At 41.9% G+C, this 20,615-nt stretch overlaps 1 protein-coding gene across 1 annotated transcript in view; it reads left to right on the forward strand.

Moving 5' to 3' along the window:
• Positions 1 to 7,746, forward strand: part of ALDH1A2 (aldehyde dehydrogenase 1 family member A2) — a 65,797-nt gene extending 58,051 nt beyond the window's left edge. Inside the window, exons 13-14 of the mRNA XM_054836460.1 lie at positions 5,452 to 5,606; positions 7,691 to 7,746. Coding sequence (XP_054692435.1) covers positions 5,452 to 5,605 — 154 coding nt within the window. The 3' untranslated portion in view covers position 5,606; positions 7,691 to 7,746. The remainder of the gene's footprint in view (positions 1 to 5,451; positions 5,607 to 7,690) is intronic.
• The last annotated feature ends 12,869 nt before the right edge of the window (positions 7,747 to 20,615 follow it).

Genomic DNA, 20,615 nt, shown 5'->3' on the forward strand with positions numbered 1-20,615 from the left:
GTGCCCTCTTATTTCTCTGTTCTGTCCTGGAAAACAGGGAACTCTTAATAACACTGAATTCAGGGCACCATTTCAGCTAGAGAGAAAGTCAAAGACAAGCAATACACTGTACTGATTACTTATGGCTCGCTGCATGGTCACACCTAGAGCTCTGGAGAGCTACATTTACAACCACCTTAAATTTGCATCCATACATCTCCATTTACTGCATGCCAAGTCCATCAACACAGGAAGTTATTTTTCTCATAACAACCTCGTACCACAATGACTGATATTCACAGTGCTATATCTATCAGGATGCAGGAAAAGCCTCTGTGGCTATTAGATGCCATCATCATTCCCAACGCATTCAAACAGACTTCTCACAGCACATTAGACTACAGCTGCATAAAACGCATCTTTCTTCCTCGTCCTTATTAAACACACAGTCGATTAATTCTTTCTGTATCTTCACTGTACCTTCTGTGTTCACTGACAGTGCACAGGTATCAGGGAAATATTTGTGGCTCTGCCAGAAAGCTGAGGAACTTCTGAAGCAAAGTGGCAGACTTTAGCATACGTGAAGTTGGGCAACTTACAAGGATAGATTAGGCTGATGTGATAGTGGTGGTATAATATCATGTGACTAAAGCATGGCTAGAATATGCTACTACTAGGGCTTGGGGTTCCACTTTCCTCTTCCACACAGTACGATGCGGAGTGCTAGGATGTTGGTTCAATAAGCACTTGCCTAATTTTCTCAGAGGACCGGAACTGACACACTGGAATTCACGGTTACCACAAGCAACAGATTATTACAGCTGGCTGCAGTGCGAGTTCAGTTGTTTTAGTGGTGAAGAGCACTTTAAGCTGTCTGTGTAGCCACAGCTGCTACGCTGGGGTAGTGCTCAGTGACAAGTGCTTGGTTATCTAAGATTGAGGCCTAGAACCCTCACTAAAAGCCAAACTCATCCCCCTAGCACAGGTACTCTAGAGCCTAGTTGCACTGTAAAGACCACAACTAATTTTTCTGATACCAACAAATTTAAACCCACTCAAGCCACTACTGAAAACAGGGACTGCACCCATGGATCGATCCACTGCTTCTCTACTGTGAACATTCGCACTGTTATGTTTCATGGGTTTATAGGATGAGTTTCATCAAACAGCAGAGGCACATACATTTTTGGCTGTGCCTGCAAGTGCCAGGAAGCACTCCAGGGAACATTATTTCACCTGATTTCAAGTGACATCTATAAACGCATTATGGAAGGTCCCTGCCATCAGCTGTAATGCCCCAAAGTCTCCAATGCCCAGGGAGGCTGGACATCTGCCAGGACAATTTGCCTAAGGATTGATGAAGTCTGCATTGCTGATGTTCCCCAGTGCATTATTGTAACCATTCCTTGTATTATCATTTAATTCTAGAATCTAACATCAGTTTTTATCTGCCTGGAGTCTCTTGATGAGACCTGCTAAATAAACCTGGATTGTGCAACCACAACAGCAATAGACTTTAAGAAAAGCTCCAGCTGCAGAGGTTGCCACAGAGGCTGTGCACACAGCAGGCTGAAGTAACCCAAAAGGGTGCTTGTGAAATGTTTGTGCTGCTGGCAGGCAGCACATTGCCAGGACAGATCACACATCATGCATTTGCACATCAAATGAAGCTGCACTGGTCTGAGAGCATGGGAAAGGCCTGTCTTGAACGGCATGTGTCCTACTTCCTAAACATGTATATTTTACACTTTACACTTGGTTACCAGCCAGATTGAAAGTACCGCAAGTTCCCCAAAGCTTGTCGTTTTGCCTTTGAAGTAGAACTGTTTGGATAATGTTTCCTTTGGCAATTTATCTATGTAACAAAGCAGGAACTTAGCTGTACTGGCCTCTGAACAATACACCGCTAGCTTTTGTTGAAGTATTCATGCGTTTAGGTATATGCACTCACACACAATTTGATCATTTTTCATGACCTTGCTTAGCCCTCTCCTCCTCCCTTTTGGTTCCTCATGATGAGGTTGGTGTAACTTGTGCTAATATTAACTCGCTTCATTTTGGGGTTTTTCCCTGCTCTTTGTACGCCTGGCTGAGTTCCCATTTCCTACAGCAGCTTAATTAGCAAGACATTTCTGTGCAGCTCACTCCTGCTGCCCAATAAAAAGAAAATGTGTTCGTACTGCTTCTCCTGGCAACAGGGCTCCAGCTCGTGGTCCCCTGGTTTTCTCAGACTCTCCTGGGACCACAAGATGGGACAGAGCTGGATCCCTTGTGAAGCTTCTGTTCTTTCCTGCTTTCTATTGGTCCAAAACCTCTCTCACAGTCTTTGGCACTTAACATCCTATCACAAAGCACAGTCGGTGCCTGGCAAGAGAGGCCTCCTTTTAGTTTTTAATTTTGAACTTCACAAATGCTCAGGTTTCTGGGAAGGATGCTGAATGGAAAGTACTCCTCACTCCCATCACAAAACTGCAGATTAAGGATGACGGCTAAAGTGTTCCCCTTTTATCTGATGGTCCTGCCACTAGTCAGAACTCCCAGCTCATTCATTCACGATGACAGCGTGGCTCTCACTCAGAGCTGGCTAGTGAGATGTCCTATCCCCAGGCTGTACAACTATGGGGACTAAGCAGATAGCCTTTATTCAAATCAAGCATTTCAAAAAGTCCAGAAAAGTCACCAAATACTCTTCAGCCTTATTCTTCCAGCATCAAGTGTGTATTCTCTTTTAAATACAACTTGGCTGTGAAACTAAGGAGAAAAACACATTGCCTCCAAATAAATGGGCATTTGTAAAGCTACCAATCTGTGGTTCCTGAGTAGCCTGGAGCTCCTGAGCAGTACAAGGAAAGCTCCTGCATTACGATGTTGCGTTGCACCAGGATTGCCTTATCACAGGGGCTGCCACATCCGATGTAGGGGAGGAGGCAAGTCTAGTGAGGCTGCTGAGAGCACCATGCCCCTTCTGTCCTGGCATGAATCACTTCCCTCGATGTGCTGGTCACACTGCTTTTGGTGCAGCCCAGGATACGGTTGGCTTTCTGGGCTGCAAGCGCACATTGCCGGCTCATGTTGAGCTTCTCGCCCACCAACACCCCCAAGTCCTTCTCCTCAGGGCTGCTCTCAATCCATTCTCCACCCAGCCTGTATCTGTGCTTGGGATTGCCCCGATCCACATGCAGGACCTTACACTTGGCCTTGTTGAACTTCATGAGGTTCACACAGGCCCACCTCTCCAGCCTGTCAAGGTCCCTCTGGATGGCATCCCTTCCCTCCAGTGTGTCGACCCCACCACACAGCTTGGTGTCATCGGCAAACTTGCTGATGGTGCACTCGATCCCACTGTCCATGTCACCAACAAAGATGTTAAACAGCACCAGTCCCAATACCTACCCCTGACAAACACCACGTGTCACTGGTCTCCACTTGGACATCGAGCCATTGACCACAACTCTTTGAGTGTGACCATTCAGCCTATTCCTTATCCACTGAGTGGTCCATCCATCAGATCCAACTCTCTCCAATTAAGAGACAAGGATGTCATACAAGATGATGTCAAATACTTTGCACAAGTCCAGGTAGATGACATCAGCTGCTCTTCCCTTATCCACCTTTTCTCCTGCATCTCCAGCAACTTTATAGCCAAGGGTCTGGTACAAATGTTTTAAGTTAGTTTCATATTCCATTATAACAGACAAAAAATATGATGACAAAATCACCGCAGATTTCACTGTTTCTCAGTGTTTCAAATCACCTTACAGCTCTTTCCTATGAAAATGCCAAACCTGCTTTCTTCCCTATAGTGAACTGTGCATGTATTCTAGAAGGGCTGGTGCAAAGCTCTGCTAAAATACAAGGTTGCTGGTTGATTTCTATTTTAAAAACGCATAGAACATCCTGAGCTCTTTCTCAGGGTTTTGGCAAAGAGGCTCTTTTAACTAACTGTGTTCTTAGGTAGAACAGCAACAAATGGCTCAATGATTTGTTTTTACAATGTCCTCTCTGGGAAGACTAATTACCAGCTCGCCTTTTAGTGTGCAGTTTCAAACATTTGGGGCCCCACTCTTTCTCAGGCAAAATTCATACTATAGACTGCAGAATCTGTCTGGGTGGGGACATTTTGCTGAAAGTTCCTAAAAGCTTTAGGATTATGGGCCAAGAGATTTTATGATGCTTCTAGAATTTTGAAAAATCAAATAGGAAAAAAACACGCTTTTCTCTGTATTATTTGTCTCTCTGGGGTAGTAATATAGTTACTAAACCAAAGTCACTGCAAATGCTGTTCTCAGCTGCTTTGTCCACAAAGCTCAGAAGAACGAAGGTAGATTTCATACTTCAGTTGTGAAAGCTGTGTTCAAGCAGCGAGAACCACACTGTACAGAGCAGTGCAGTGCATTGAGCCACCAGCAAATTCTGCTTGACAAAGTAAAACAAGCTGATGGGCTTCTTCCTATTTCTCTTCCTTTTATACAAAGTTTTAGTACAATCAACCTTTCTTCCTCACTGTTCTCCCTAATGGACTTCTTTCTCCCTTCTTAATTCCTGCTCCTCTTGGAGTAAATGGTGCCTCTCTAAAGGTTCTGGCTGAGGCAATGTTTAACTTTACTGTGCATATAGTCTCCTAGTATTTTCCAGCTTTGCCATTAACCACTGGGCTGGTTGGGCGGTAGCTCCTCATTAGACTATGTTCCTAGGTGATTTAGACTGCAGAACCAAGGCAACAAACATAACTGACTTTCCAGACCCATCACAGTAGCCAGCGTTCAGTAAGTCATTATTAGTCTCATCTGCACCAGCCTATCTTAACCAGTCTAATGTGTTTTTTCCAATTACAGATATCAACCTTTACAGCAAATAATTTTGTAATCTATTTTTATCAGGAAATTAAGCAGCAGCAACAATACTATATGTTCAGAACTCATTATTCAAACATGTTTTATATCCTTTAAAATAAAAATAAACAATCAAAAAGACTTGCTAGGTTTCTATCTGCAATTGAGTCTTTCCCTGCTTTTAATGTTATTAAAGGTCTGGAAGACATGCTTGTTTACTTTATCTTAAGTCACGAACCATCTCACATTGCAATCACAGAAAAATTAGTATTTGAGCAACTGCAGATGCTGCTAGGCAGAGAGAAAAACTGATAAACCAGGATGAAATTTATGGAAGGGAAGGGGTAGTGGAAGTGGGTGGCTTAAATGGGCTTTCACTTCCATTTTCCCCCACAGTCTTTAGCACACCCCATAAAGCCTCATGCCTCACTCCCAGTCATACACTTGATCACATCTGCACAGCTCCTCTTCTACAACCCTCTGCAATTGTCCTAAGTGGCATTATTTTAGAAATCTAAATAGAAAGCTTCCTCTGTGTATAAGAAATCAAGCTCCATAAACCTCACACAACATTCAGAATTTCCAGAATCCATACATAATCCAAAACCATTAATTTGCTTCAGCTGCTTATTTATGACAGGGATGTTCAAGAAGTTCAGACCTGGAAAGAAACTTGTCCTCTCTTCATGAGACCGCAGATGTGGGCACTTCATATGGAATATATTTACAACACAAATAGACTTTGGATGGTCTACAAACCAAAGTTACAAGAACGGAAGGAGTTACAGTTATAAGGTAAGCATCCATTTTGAAACTGTTCTAATAAAATCAAGTTATTTCAGCTGCAATGGCCTGCAGGGACAACAATATTTGCTTTCTTTTGCATCATCTTTGTCAATCCTCCTTCATGGCACAAATAAAGAAAAAGGTGTTAATTGATCACCTGATTATTTGTATGCAGTTGATCAAAACCATGGCCCCACTGCCCTCTACAAACACCATAGACTTGCTCTAGGCCTTGAAGATTTTAAAAGTAAAATGAAAAGCCAGGAAAAAAAGAAAATAATTATTACAATTTTACAGACAAGGAGCTGATTGAGAAAAACAAATGCAGCACTCATCCCAAGATTACAGCAGAAAATCTGCTGCAAAGGCTAGAACCAAGCACAGATCTCCTGACTCCCAGCACAGTGTCCTACTTGGTACAGGTTTTTTCCTGAGCTGTGTTATTTGCCTATAAACATTGTAATTATACCCTTGTAAAGGAAAAATTAATACATGCAAACATATACACAGAGAACTGATGAGACTCTTATAGAGGAATTCTGTTTGTCTAAAGATCTGTAGGAATAGAATTTAAATTTTCACTTCTGACAAACTGAGATGAGGAAAACTCTTGAAATTCTTTGATGATATTTTAAGACCTTAGGTAGGGGGGTCTGATTTTTCTTGTTACAAATAGCCACATCAGCCATTCATTTCTACATATTTAGACTCCATGCAGGATCTCTCAGCTAATAAATAATACCATCAATTTTCACTGGGGCATGACAGTAGACAAATGAGCTTTTCAGCACTTGTATCAGTTTACTGTGGTTTTGGTGTGTTGTTTCCTGTTTCTCCACAGTCAAGTGGCAAGCTCCATACTTAGACATGCCTGTAAGTTATTTACTTATTTATTTATTTTTACACACATATTCAGGCTGCAGGTTTTTTCTTTGGATGCATACAGTTCAATCCCTTGCATTCCCTTTCTCTCCCCATTCCTGCATTTTCTGCCCACAAAAGGAGGTGAGCTTGCAGAGAACCTAAGCACTGTTCATACCTGCTGAGTTCACTGGGAACTGACAGTGTTCAGCACCTCTGAAAACCTAGGATAACATAGGTATGTAGGTATATGTGAGGCTTTAACTAAAGAAAGCAATTAGGCATCAGTTTGTGGCTGGTTGTGCTTAACACCAATTTTAGTTGCCTGACTAAAAACCTTTGAAAAGTTGAGTCTAGAGATGGATCACTACAAGAGATTTCTAACAGAGGTCCAACCAGCATAAGCAGTGGCACACAGGTTAGAGCTCTAGGTTGAGATGAACTGTTCTCTAGACTGTTTACTAGAACCCTTCAGACAGAAATGGGAGATCAGACCCACAGAGCAGATGTTAGCACCTCCAGCATAGATATAGCAACTTAGGGTGAGATTCATCCTGCCCAGGTTCCTAATTTAGGAATCTTATTTGAAAATTACATCCTTATCTAGATTAATTCAAATTATATTAAATGCTTTATTTTTTAAACTCAAAACTATTGATGATTTGATGGCAAAGTTACATAACTATGTATGCAACATGCTGGGTTACCCTCAGGGAACCCTGATTAGAGCCTTTTACTAATGCTGTTGTTAAATCCTGAGGATTCAAAACATCAAGGCGCCAATATACAACTACACTGTAACACAGTCACAACCATGCCTTGACAACGTGAAAACTAAAAAAAAACCCTCAAAACCCCCAACACCTAAAACTCCATGCTTTTAAGTAAAAGAAAGCTATAATTTTAGAAAAAATCATACATAGAAAACGTGTAAGCAGAAGTAGTTCATTTCAAGTTCTTGATAATCATCATCCTAAATGCCAATGATTTTGTAAACTGATCAGATAATTAATGATGATACATTTTTCCCTAAATTCTTACTGCTTATTCTTTTGGTTCCTTATTCACCTAAGCACTTACATAGTGTGATTTATAACATACAGTCTGTATGTTATTTTTCTCTGCTCTTTTATTACTAGTCTCAGTACTCTTTTTTGCTGTCTAATACTGAACAAACTGCATATAATGACACTAGCTGCTTGCTCTTAGCTCCTGGTATTTTCTTTTTACAGTGCAATGCCCTCCTAGAAGGTACCAGGTACTGCAGACAGTTCAGCTGCCTTCACAACTACAATAATATGCTCGAGCCAGTGCAAACAAGTGATGAAAAGCAAGCTGTGTTCTTCCCAAGGGTGGAGAACGTCCCCCCAGCCAGACTCTCAGCTTGTTTCTTCCCAAGGAGAACAACTTGCAAGGTCACTTTTCAACCCTTACTTCCCATGGGGTGGCCACAGTCCACCCAGCAGAACTAAGGGAAAAGAAAATTAACCACTGAATTATCTTTGCTCATATACAGAGTACACGAACTAGCAAACAGCAATACATAACACTAATTAATTGCAACTTCACTTGCAAGGATTGAAAGATTCTCCTAAATAATCTGAAAAGGTACATGGCTAGTACTGAATTCTTGTGACTTTATTTGGAAGCTTAAATAAGATGGTAGCATATCAGTGTATAAGTCGTATAATTTCCAAATGCACGAGCCTCAATTATATTCTTAATGTCTCTACAGGAGTTGCTGGTGATTCACATCCAAATCTATGATTCAGAAATGGGTTTAACTAGAAGAAAAACACCACCATCTAACTAGATAACATCTATACTTCTTGCTTTTTAAAGCAATGTGGAAATAGAGAACACTAGAATTCATTAATTAGTGTAACAAAGGATTTGATGGGATTAGTAGTATGACAATTCTTTAGTTATTAATCAAGATTCTTTATGTGACCATCATTGTTTGACCACCTAATATCTACATTTGCTATTCTGATGTATATAAATAGCATTTTTTAATTATGATTCTCTTCTTTAAGCAGTCAAAATATGTATCTCTGAGTTGGCCACTAACAGGATTTGGACTTTTAGCAGTTTTTCAAAATAGTGAGGATTTTAATAATAGATTACACAAATAAAAGTCAATCTGTATTTCAAGTATATAACTAGACATGAGCAGAAAAGCATTTCAAAGAAGGCATACAAGTCAGATGCATTAAGAAATAGTTTTAACTTCTGCAAAATGTTTAACATCTATGAACTCTCATCAAGGCTTAATATCCAAGTACACCTCATTCCCTGTTCATTGCCTTGCTTCATTCCCATTCTGAATCTGTTTCATAGTTCAGTGCACCACATAGTTTTTTCTTGTCATGACCGTCTCAGTCCAGCTGACTCTGGTTAGAAATCTGTTCTTGTGGCAGCCCAACCCATTCTCCACACCAAAGAATGGTGACAAGCAACCAGACTTCTTAAAGGCCAAACCAATGTTCTTTCTGATCTTTTCAGGCATTACTTGCTTGTAACATAGAACAAAACACTTTAATACCACCCTTTGGCAATTAAATCAAGATTCTTACACAACAGACTAAAGAACCTCAAAAACCTTATCATCTTTTCCCTTAAACGTGTACACACAAATGTAAAAAAAAAAATCGAAACCAGAATACATCACTGCACATAGAAAAAGACATGAGGATACACATAAAACAGATGCTAGTTATTCTGTACTACCGGAAGGTTCTCAGACTGTACATGGTCTGGAATAGTCTGCAGGGACACTTTTATACCACCTACAAAACATCACTGCTGTGAGATTTTCTAGCATCTTTCAAGCAGATAAACAGCTTCTGCAGTGTTATAATGGGCCATGCTTGGGGTAACTTGGACTGGATTAGACTGAATTTGTGCAGCTACTATACACAATAAAAATAACAAAAAGTTTTCTTGCACCTACTTAAAATTTAGTCTTAATGCCCAAGGCCTTCCACAGCATCTATAGCAATTATGAAGCAAAGGTTGAGCCTTCCAGTAGATGACATCTGTTGTCCCAGTGATGTGTACCACAACAAATAAGGGCACAACACTAAAGAAGACATGTGACAGTGGTAAAGAAAAACAAACAAACAAAACACGGGAGGGAGAAAAGACAAGAAAAGACATCAATTTTTTCTGAGCAGGGCAGAACAAATGTTTGACTGAAAAGCTTCAGGTCCAGCTGGGAGAAGGCCAAGACTAATTTAACCTTTGGTCAAATGGTTGGGAGTTAGCTAGTTTCCTTTTTCCTCTTACATCACTCCCAGAGATTTCGACAAAAATAATATGGCCCTGATTACATGACATTACAGACTCTCATAATGCACTGGGGAGGATAGTGTTGAAACCCCTTGGAGACAAATTAATCCCAGCAAAGCAACAGCTGTAAGTTCGCTATAAACAGGGAAAACAACTACAGTGTTTGCATCGTATATTTATATGATTTTAATCTAACTTATTAAGGGGATTGGATTATTGGATTTTTTTAACAGGTCTGACAGCCTCGTATCATCATGAAAATATCAGTTGCCGGGTTGCATATAGTTGCTATTAAGACACTTAACCACTCAGTACATTCTTTTAAAAAGCTAAAGCAGACCCAGGTATAAGATAATTTATCTTGCTTTCAGAAAATGTATGCAGTCAGAGAATACACGACCTACAGGGTTTTTTTAAATATGCTGGAATGGATCACCACTTCTGTCACCGTTTGCCTCATACAACCCCTGTGACTGATCAGGTGTCAAGCACCTGCTCAGCCTGCCTGTCCTGCTGGCTCCGAGCCCCCTGTGCCCTGGCACACTGTTCCACGAACCACCGTGAGGAGCCCCCTGGGGGACTATCACAGAAAGCTTCTTCAGCCTTTGCAGTTTAACAAAAAAAGAATTCCCTAGTTGAAGCAACACAGCCCTCCAGTCTCCTTTCCAGTTACTCTATATACATACCCCTGTTCTAGTACTCTTACCAATGCTGACATGGTATCAAACACGTGCTGTTCTCCTCTGCTACAAAACCACTCTGTTTGTAGCCCACATGCTTATTTGGGAAAAAGATGAACTGACCTGAAGGCAGATTCCAGTTTAAGCCCCTCTCTGTAAGCAACCTATGCACCCCTCCCAGGTTTTCGGGGGCCCACGCCTATGTGCTGCCAGTAAGTCAAGGGCAAAGCTCTGTGACCTGTGCCCTCCTCTGCCATGGTGGAGCCACCCCAGGAGGCCACATGTGCTCCAAGCCCACTAACAGGCTCCAGAGAGCAACAAAGTGGCACTTCAGTTGGGCTAGATTGCAAAGGATGGGTTTAACCCTCACCAATGTTCCCCACCCATTCACACCTCATGCTTCCAGAGCACTGCCTTAAACCCCAGCTGTGAGCCCCATGCACCAAGGCAATGGCACAGGGCAGGGATGATGCTTCCAGCACAGGAAGGGCGCAGGACAGGCGAAAGGCAGGTTTACCTGGGCCAGTTCTGGACGCAGCCAGCAGATGAAAAGAGGCGCTGCGAGGCCACCCTAGCTGGGAGCTGTCCCCAGCCACGACGCCGGCGAGCCAGGGCAGCACTGCCACAGCGCTCCCCAGCGCTCACCTGGAGCCAGGCCGACCCCTTCTCCGCAGCGGCGCCCAGGGAGCAGGCTGTGGAGAAGAGCGGGGTAGCCCCGGGCCTCGCGGCGCTGCCGGGTCGGCGGCCGGGCCTTTGCAGCCCCTCAGTGCGGGAGAGTGGGCACCTTCTGGAACCTTCGGGAAGGCGCGTCCTGCGAGCTCGAGCTGCCCGACCACGGCCTCCTCGCCAGCAGCCCCACGAGCCGTTACCCCGGCGGCGGAAACCCGGGCGTAGCCCTGCCTTCTTCGTGCCGCTTCGCCCGGCGGCCCGGCCCGAGGCACCGGCTGCGCAGCAGCTCTCCCCCACCAGCTGAACGGTGCCCTTGCAGGAAAGACTTGGACGAAATACAGTGCCTTCCTGTGATAAAGCAGCAAAAACTACCTCTCTAAGTTTATAGCCGCCGGTGGAAAGCTGTGCAGTAAGCGAGAAGTGCAGAGACCTCTTGCGATGAGGAGAGAGGGAGAGGATTTTTTTCCAAACTGAGAAAATACACTCATATGGAGAAGTATTTTTAGGTGCTTTGTGTTCCTACTTTGAGAACAGGGGCTGTTCGGGTTTTATTTTCCCTTACTTGGTTCAGATTGCATTTCTGCTTTCCAGTTTGGAGGAGTAAAGATAGATGTTCATGGTAACTGTGAAATATGACAATACATCCATTTTTAAGAACTATTTTTATATATGGTAAGGTTAATTTTATCAGATTCAATTTAACTTGTGATTGCAATTTGTAATGCTTTGTTTAATAGACTAGATAATAATGTAATGACTGTAACAAATATCACAAATACTGCTGTGAAATTTAATGCATACTGCAACTTAGGAGTTTCATGAAAGGCATAAAGAAGTTTCATGAAAACTTTCATCACTTTTGAATAAACACCATTTTTCACTTAAAATTATTCAGGTGAGACAACATATGACTGGATATACTGTTATGTTCCTGTATGTTTTTACCCACTTTATATGTATACATCACAAAAATATATGGATTTCTTGACATTTTAGGACTACATTACAGGAACTATACCTTGACAAATGCTGTATTATTACATAGTATGTAACCTATAGGGGTTTAAAAATGTCAAAATCCACAGGGGTTTAAAAAACATACTTTCTTCTTACAGAAGTTTTAACATAATACAATAAAATGTGCAAACTTGAGAACAAGTAATTAGTAAAACCAGTGAAAGCTTGCACACTCTCTTGAAAGCTGAACACTACCCATGAACTTTAAAACTGCAAATGCACAGGCATGCCTCTGGCTGGGCAGTCTTCACTTCAGGTTTGGGCTGGGCTCCTGCCTATCTCAGGGCTGCTGCATTGTACCAGATACCAGAGTTTTTCCCTGGCAACTCAGGCAGGTTCCTAAACCCCGCAGCTTCCAATAGCCTCCACAGTGTTGGAGGGGGCAGAGGAGGTTGCGGGGTGGCACTGGAGCATGCTGCCCCCACAATACCTGAGACATATCCGACTGTCTTTGTGGAGAGGACAAAGAGAACTGAAAGAGTATCTGTTGCTGTGTAATTCCCATTCACACTGTTCACAAAGTCACAGCACTGGTCTAACGTGAATCAGAAAGATGGACGGTGCTTCCAGGCTATGTACACTGCTGTGTGTGTAGTGAACATGTAGGTGCCTGCTGTGCCTTGTTGGGAATGGGGCTCTGGCAGTCAGGTGCTGCGCAGGGGCTGCCACCATGGTCGGCAGGCAGGGCCTTCCTATATTTAGTGAGGACAAGAAAGTGAGGCTGTTGGGGGATGTGTTGTTTACAGGAGGTCAGATAAGCAATTACATGTGTTCTTGTGGAGAGCATAGCTGTCAGTTTTTACGAGATGCAAAGTACGTCTCAAAGACAAGAGTCTCCGCTGCTATGCAAGGTGTACATTGTTATTCTTCCGAATGATCTTTCAAGATCTGAATTGGAAAGGCATCTCTACATATGGTGGAAGAAACAATGAGAAGATCTGTCAAGTAACAAGGCCATAATAGAGCGCTTTCCTTGAAATATAATTGTTCTGCATGTATGCAAAAGATATACGAGTCTCCTGGGAAATAAACAAGGTTTTGCAAGGATCATTCCAAACCTAGAAAGGAAGAATGCTCTTGCTTCATAGATGCCTTATTAACTCTATATATTTTCATGTGTTTTCTAAAGAAAGTTTACAGTCTATTTAAAGTGTATGGCCTGTGCCAGGGAAAAAAAAAAAAAGACAAAAAATCTAAATAGCATAGTATTACATTCTCCTTATTTGCTATGAGCAATATTATAGCATATGCATCTAGGAACTACATGTATGCCTTGCAGAGTTATGCCATCTTTTCAGTCCTACATTATAAGAGCTGTAATCTCAAGCAGGCACTAAGTAAATGAGATGAGCTCATTTAAATGTGGCCCACAGTGCAATAATTACAGCTTTTTTGGCCTGAAACTGACCCTAGTACCATGCTACTGTGAAGGGCATACTCTTGGCTATCCATCAGCATCTAAACAATTAAGTACCATTTGATCAGCTTTGCTCTAGAATGGAAAATAAAGAGACTGGCCTATTTTGGTACAGGAATAAGGTAAAGGAATACAGGATGGTAGCAAGGAGACTGCTAAAGTATCCTGCAGCATAACAGGCAGTCTACATGAATGTCAACCCACAGTAACACTGCTCCAAAAATTCACTGTTTTCAAACAGGGCACTAGAATATGCATGCTGTCCCACCCATTAGCATGCAAAACTAATTACTTGAAGAAAACCAGGGATCAATCACCCATGGCACTCATGGCCAAAAAACGTCAGCACATGGATCAATTGTGAATACCATGTAGGAAGGCTAGTGTGTGGCTGAGAGCTGAAAATCACAAAAGCTGAAGAGAGGTATCCATGGAAAGTAGCAGCTTCCAGCTTCTGCTGAGTTCAGCTCCGCATGGAGTCACCATACCACCCATCAGCTCGGCAGCCCGGAAATCAGCAGGAGCTGGAAGTGCTGCCTTGCCAGAAGAAAGGTGTTGCAGTTAGCTCTGATCTGCTTGCATACTTCACCTCTTCACTTTAGAAGGAAATATCCAGTTTGGCACTGGACCCCAAAATAGGGTACTGGCCACTTGTAAAATGTTGCTGACCCCAGCAGTGTAACATGTTGTTAAGCCAGTTCCTCAGCCTAATGGAGTAATTTTGGTAAAGTTGCTTGTTAAAAATATTGGGACCATACTTTTCTAGTAATTGCATGAAGAAACTCTTAGTGTTGTTTAGAGGACAGCCTGGTAAGGGGAAACTAACCAACACAGTCAATTTAGAGGAGCAATGAGATTAGAGTTTGTGGCACTGTTATATTTCTGCCTTACTAATGATTACAATATGGAAAAAAAATCCCTTCCTAGGACTGACTGGTCAAGATCTGTTGGGTGAAGGAAGGGGGAGATAGCTGAGGTTGCTCTCCTGAGTTTCTGCAGTAAAAGCCCTTTGTGTGATCCTGCTTTTAATAGAACATTCTAAAACCCTAAAAATAACCGTTTATAAAAGTCAATATGCAGCCTCACTGCATATAAATACACACACATGTATACATGTGTATTACTGAAAGATATATTTTTACTTAACTTCTGAATGAGAGCCATGCTGGTAGGCAGACTTCTCAAATGTCTTCCAGTTCATGGTGCACTTTTATGGTGGGAAGTTATTGACATCAGAAAGGAAGAATAATGGAACTGAGGTCACAGAGTTATTTACACTGGCGGGTGGATCCCACAGCATTCCTGTATTATTCGATTGTTTTGATGACTCTCTTTTTGGGATTCTGTCACACATTACATCTGATATTTGGATCTTGGGAAGTTGAAAGGGACACTCAGAGGTTTGTTTGGTTACTGTTACCAGTGAGTTAACACAAGGTTAAAAAGTCTGTCCCTGTTCAAGCCAATGGCACAATTCCCAATGATTTCAGGAAGTTTCCAAACTCCCTGCCCCTAAGTGCTAACAAGCCGAACAAAAGAAGGAGCCCTGTAGATACCAAGCTGAGCAGGGGACCAAGGAACACCCAGAGAAATCTGATGAAATTATTGAGAGCGGGAAAGAGAAGGAATAGTCAGCAGTATGCGAGTTCCTTTAAAAGTCAAGCTTTATTTTTAATTTTGCTGTTGAAATGGAAATTTGGGAATTATTGCCTTAAAGGCTTTTGTTTAGAGTTGGGAACTGACAGTCTACTGCTACACAAACCAATAAAAGAAACAGAGCACAAAAAGTCCTGTTTAGATCTCATAAATGCCCCCGTCCTGAGATGAGCCTTTCCTCTGTTTTCAGACAGCTACTGTTAAGCCGTTAACCTTCACAGATAGTGTACCCCAGTCTGGCCAGCAGGAATTAAGAACACAGGCCACAGTGATTGGAAAAAGCAGACTAGTGACACATTAGCAACAAGGACGTGTAAGTATGACTGTGAATAACATGGCTCTGATCCTAATGCAGAAGCTAAGGGCTTCATTACATTTAATTACTTCCGGCTTTAAATCAAGGCCTGCTTCAAAATGAGGGTGGCTTCTATTAAACTAAATTACTTTCCCCTCAAGCTCGTATGGAAAAGTACAGTACCAAAGGAAGACAGCCTCTATTAAAAGCAGTATGGAAAAGGTGCTGCTGCCAATGTAGAGATGGTTTGTAACTGGGAGCAGCTCATAAATGAAGTTTTATATGGTATCTGTCTTTAATACTTTATGAGGGAGAAACCTTTGTATTTGGCTCAGTTTCTGCCTGCCTGTTTCTTTTTGCTGCTCATTGTGCTGCTCTGAACTGCTACATAATGACCTTTCTTAATGAAGAAGTTACACATCAGCATACTGATTCTTTTTCCTGTGGGTTTCCCCCCTCATAGGGTGGGTATAGGGAGTGATGGTACAATACTCAGCAACACAAGACTTCCCAGAAACAGAGTGTACTCGGAGATGCGGGCAGGTTTGGCTAACCATCTGTTTGAGCGTAGATTTCAAACATAAACACATTAAGTGACAGAAGAAACCCTCTCCCACAAAGGTCACAACACTTATATCCTGGACCTACCCAGATGACAGGCCCAATTAGTACTGATTCAAAAAAGCAGTAAGAAGCAAAACACCAGCAACAGCCCTCAATAAAATAATCTGCTGTGGGATACCCCAGATTCCTAGTGGACAAGCTGAAATGAAAACAAGGGATGGGTTACCAAACCCATATGTACTGAACCCAAATCTTCTGACAGGTTTTTTTAATCCCTGTTGTGTTTCTGGCTTTCAGTCATATTCAGCATCTGCTCTCTATCCTTGATCACTATCCGAGTATTTGTTCCATGCACTTAATTTCATTCTCTTTCATTTTACAGCCTGCATGGTTCATTCATTCATTCTTTGATTTGCCCTCACATTTTCTCAGGTTTTCATCTCTTTCTGCTTCTTTTTTCCTGTCTCTTGGTTTTATTGTCTCTTTCTCTTCTCTTTTTTTTGCCTTAGCCTATACAGCTCTAAATTTCCCTTCCCTATTTCCCTGTTGCCTTCCTGTCACCATTTGTTTTCTATCACCCTGCTTTTCTGCTGGCTGATGTTGGAAATATTTCAGGAATTTCTAATTCACAGTGCCATGAGAACTGTTATCTTTGCGTTTTCACTAGTGAAAGTGCTCTCGCACGGTGAGGACAATGACGGAGCAAGCCTGGGACAGAGAGGCTTCAGATGGACTCTTCCCTGGCCCACTTTGCCTCTGGAGTGGTATGCTCCAGTGTGGAATGTGTGAGAGGAAGCTAGGTCCATGGGGAGTGTGCTGGCTGGGGGCAGGGAATGCATATTGAGAAACCTCAAATTGCGCACAACAGAAGTGAGTACAGGAGAAACTGAAATACAAGAGAGAAACAGGATGAGGGACCAGCTGGAGAAGGGGGGGGGGGGGGGGGGAGGGGGAGAGCAGGAAAAAAAATACACCCACCACCACCACACCCTAGCCTTCAAGTTTTTCTTCTGTGCAGGTGCAGATGAGCAGCAGTACCAGCCCTTGCTAATATTCACTTGCTCTGAGTAGTAATACTAAGAAAGCCTCCGACCTCAATCTATCCATTATTTCTTTCCCTGAGCAGGGTTAGGGGTCACCTTTAAAATAACAACTGCAAAGGAAAGGCAATTACATGGAATAAAAAATGATCAGTGACCAAAAGAGCCAGCCAATACATGGACTGCTGGTGACTTGTCATTGTAGTATGACAATATGCCAACTCAAAGTCACCACAGAGAGAAAAATAAATAAATGGGTGACTGTATTCCTGTATCTAGAGAAGTCTCAGGAAAAGACCATCAAAGGTTAAACCACCTACTTTGTTATTGCTTCTGCTGCTCCTGCTATTGTTACTTGTATTCTGGTATCACCAAGAGGCCTCAACCAAGATCAAGGCCGCTGTGTTAGGCACAAGATAAATATGCACAGGAAGACAAAGTTCCTGTTTTAAAAGCTTAAAGCTTAATGGATAAGATGAGCAAGAAGTTGAGGAAAAACAGAGGTAAAGGTAAGTGAAATGACTCAAACTGAGTCATAGCAGGTCAGAGAGCTCCTATCCTATGTTTTATAGTTGCAAGGAGTTGAATAGGAAGAAACTGAGGATATTGTGTATACTATTATGTCTATTGTTTAGAAATAGTAGAATTCCACAAGCTCTTCCATCCACAGAAGTTTCTTCTGTATATGCGTATAAAAGTTAGTTCAAGTTTGCTGTTTGCTAGGTTGGTCCTTCACATCCCCACCATACTGTCTTGCCGTGATAAACATACATGATATTCATTACCATTTACAGATCATGTGTAGATGGTGATAAGATCAGGATATGTTCAGCTAATACAGAACGTCTTTGTCTTGTCTAGTTCTCCTCCTTCTCCCATTCAGTTTCTGCACTGGCTTTAATTAAGCTCTCACAGTCTCAAGAGCTGCCAGAACTGTCACGCTGATACAGAAAAGGTGACCTCAATCACCAGTTAGGACCCAAGAGCTCCTTGGACTCTGACATCATCTCTGCTTTAACTTCACATTCTACAAATATTACTGCAACCAGTTTGCTAAAATGCTACCCCCAAATGTGTGCAACCTCATGAACTCATCATAAGTCTTCCAGCCAAACCTGTACATGAAAATCTGGTTTATGCATGCTTTATTAACCACTTTCCAGTACAGATGCAAAAAAGTTACTGTGCAGCTAAAATTCAAACAGTAAAGTAAGCTAGTAGCTAGTAAAGGAAAGCAAAACGTCTATACAACGCAACAGCAGTCATTGTGCCAAACAGCAGCAGTACAACATAATGCTCAAACCCAGTGTCTTAAAATCTTCAGAAAGATTTTACTGAAGTGCTACAACCTGCTAATGTAAGATAGTGCAAAGATGTCCCTAACTGCAGACTACAGACATACCAGGATGGGGTTCATGGACGAAGTACTGCCTATCACCACCATATACGTTTTTCAGAACTTCAGACCTTAAAAAAATTGCAGAATCACCCCAGTGGTAGTCCAGTAACAGCAGTTACTCCCAAGACTTCCGGATGGATGCACTGTGGCTGGTAACATTGCAAGACACTCATAATTAACTATAAGGTTTTTTCATACTGGGTCAACAGGACACAGTGGTACCATATTGGAGAGATGGCTATCCATTAAACTGACAAGTATTGAAAAGACTTTCAGCACAGTTCCCTACTATCAAACATTTTTCCCCTAAATAATAGAGAATAGTAAGCAAAAGAATGTCTGTAATCATTACCTTTCCCTGCTTTTCCTTGCCAAGATCAGAGAGTCAAGGGTACTTGTCAAGTACCCCTGAGCTGACCAGCTGCCAGTCACGCAGTCTTCCAAGCACCATGCAAGCTCCAGGCAGAAGACCTGTGACTATGGCAGACAACCCATTAGTCTTTGTCCTCACTATTTCCCCTATTAACTGGTTAGCAATGACTGACTGTTACTGCAGCATTGACTCCTGTCTTCAAAGTATAAACCAAAGTAGCATGTTTATCCAAAGTTGTTGAGTGGTTTAAGATGGCCAATTGGAAATGAAACAAGGAGTTACAAAACCCTGACGTGGGGAATGAGGAGTTTTCTGAAACCATGACAGAAACAAGCAAGGGGAGGTACATCCATTGCATGTACCTCTCTCAGAATGACGCATTCCTGAGTGCCTATTTTAAAACTATTTGGTTCCAACCTATAAAGATCGAAAGCCAATAATACACAGCAACAATCAGCTGAGAAACCAATTAGGGCAAGACAGAGTAGGTTAATCATTGTGGCCTATTTAAAGCATTTAGAAAACAGAGGTGATCCTTTATTCTCAGTAGTCCTCAGGCATGTCACTATAAAATCCCTTAAGGAGAATGATCAAATTTAAAGTACTTAATAAGCCTTTTCTCAGATTCTGTTCCAAATATTTTAACTTCATTTGTAACCATTAAGCGCTGATGGCCTCAGGATGCAAAAAATAGAGAGGGAAAGTCAGGAAAGGCGTCAGATATGAATCAAAATATGCCTGACCACAAAAATACTTCATCATTACTTTCTAAGGTTTAGAAAAAATAAACCAACTCTGTTGTAAATATCAGAATGGAACTTCCACATCAGATGGTGTTCAAAATACTGCTTAGCTAAAGCAGATGTGGATACCCCAGACAAATGGAAACTTACAGAAAAGTATCTGTGGTTTATTGTGGATCACAAACTGAATACAAGTCTTGTAAATACAAGAGCGCAGAAACAGAAGCACAAGCAAGAAGACATGTTTACAGAGTACAGTTACAGGTTGGAGATAGCAAAGAGAAAATAATGAGGCTGACCAGTGATTCTGAAAGCATGATCACAGGAAGACTCAATGAACTAGAGGTACACAGCCCAGTGAAAACACTTTAGAAAGTGATGGGGAGTGGAAAGGTTAAGAATGCTAACAACCTCCGAACATATAAAAGGCTATACAAAACAGACTGGAAGAGTCTGACTTTCATAAATCTAAACTGTGGCACTGGAAATTCAGATTAGGCATTAGGAAAAGTCCTTCTAATGTTAAAATATTATACTGCACTAGATCACCTGAAAACCTGTGGTGTTGTCATCACTGGACATCTTTAAGAATGGTTAAACATCTGTTGGGAATGACTGAGGTAGACTGCATCACTCCTTTGGGCAAGGAGAAAGTCTGGATGCTTGGTCAGCATGATTTTTCACATTTGTCACTGTAATGGGTCAGTCACCTGGTTTGCCTTATATAGAACTCCCTTGTCTGGATAGAGAAACAACACTGGACTTCTGGTAATGCTCATATTCAAATCACCCAGTTGCCAGACATTCAAATTAGAGAATGGGTTTGGAAGAGCAAAAAATAGAAGTTATTGACATGTCTTGAATGGTAATCTGGAGTCTAAAAAAACCAGAAAATCAATTCAACAGCAAAGGACAGATTGCATTTGGGGGTGTCCTCAAATCACTTCCCATATTGAGAAATCACAGCCATAATTTTCTGTGCAACGTACACAGTTTTGAAATAGTGAGGCCAC

The sequence above is a fragment of the Grus americana genome, chromosome 10, assembly GCF_028858705.1.
Source record: "Grus americana isolate bGruAme1 chromosome 10, bGruAme1.mat, whole genome shotgun sequence".
Classification (NCBI taxonomy): Eukaryota; Metazoa; Chordata; class Aves; order Gruiformes; family Gruidae; genus Grus; species Grus americana.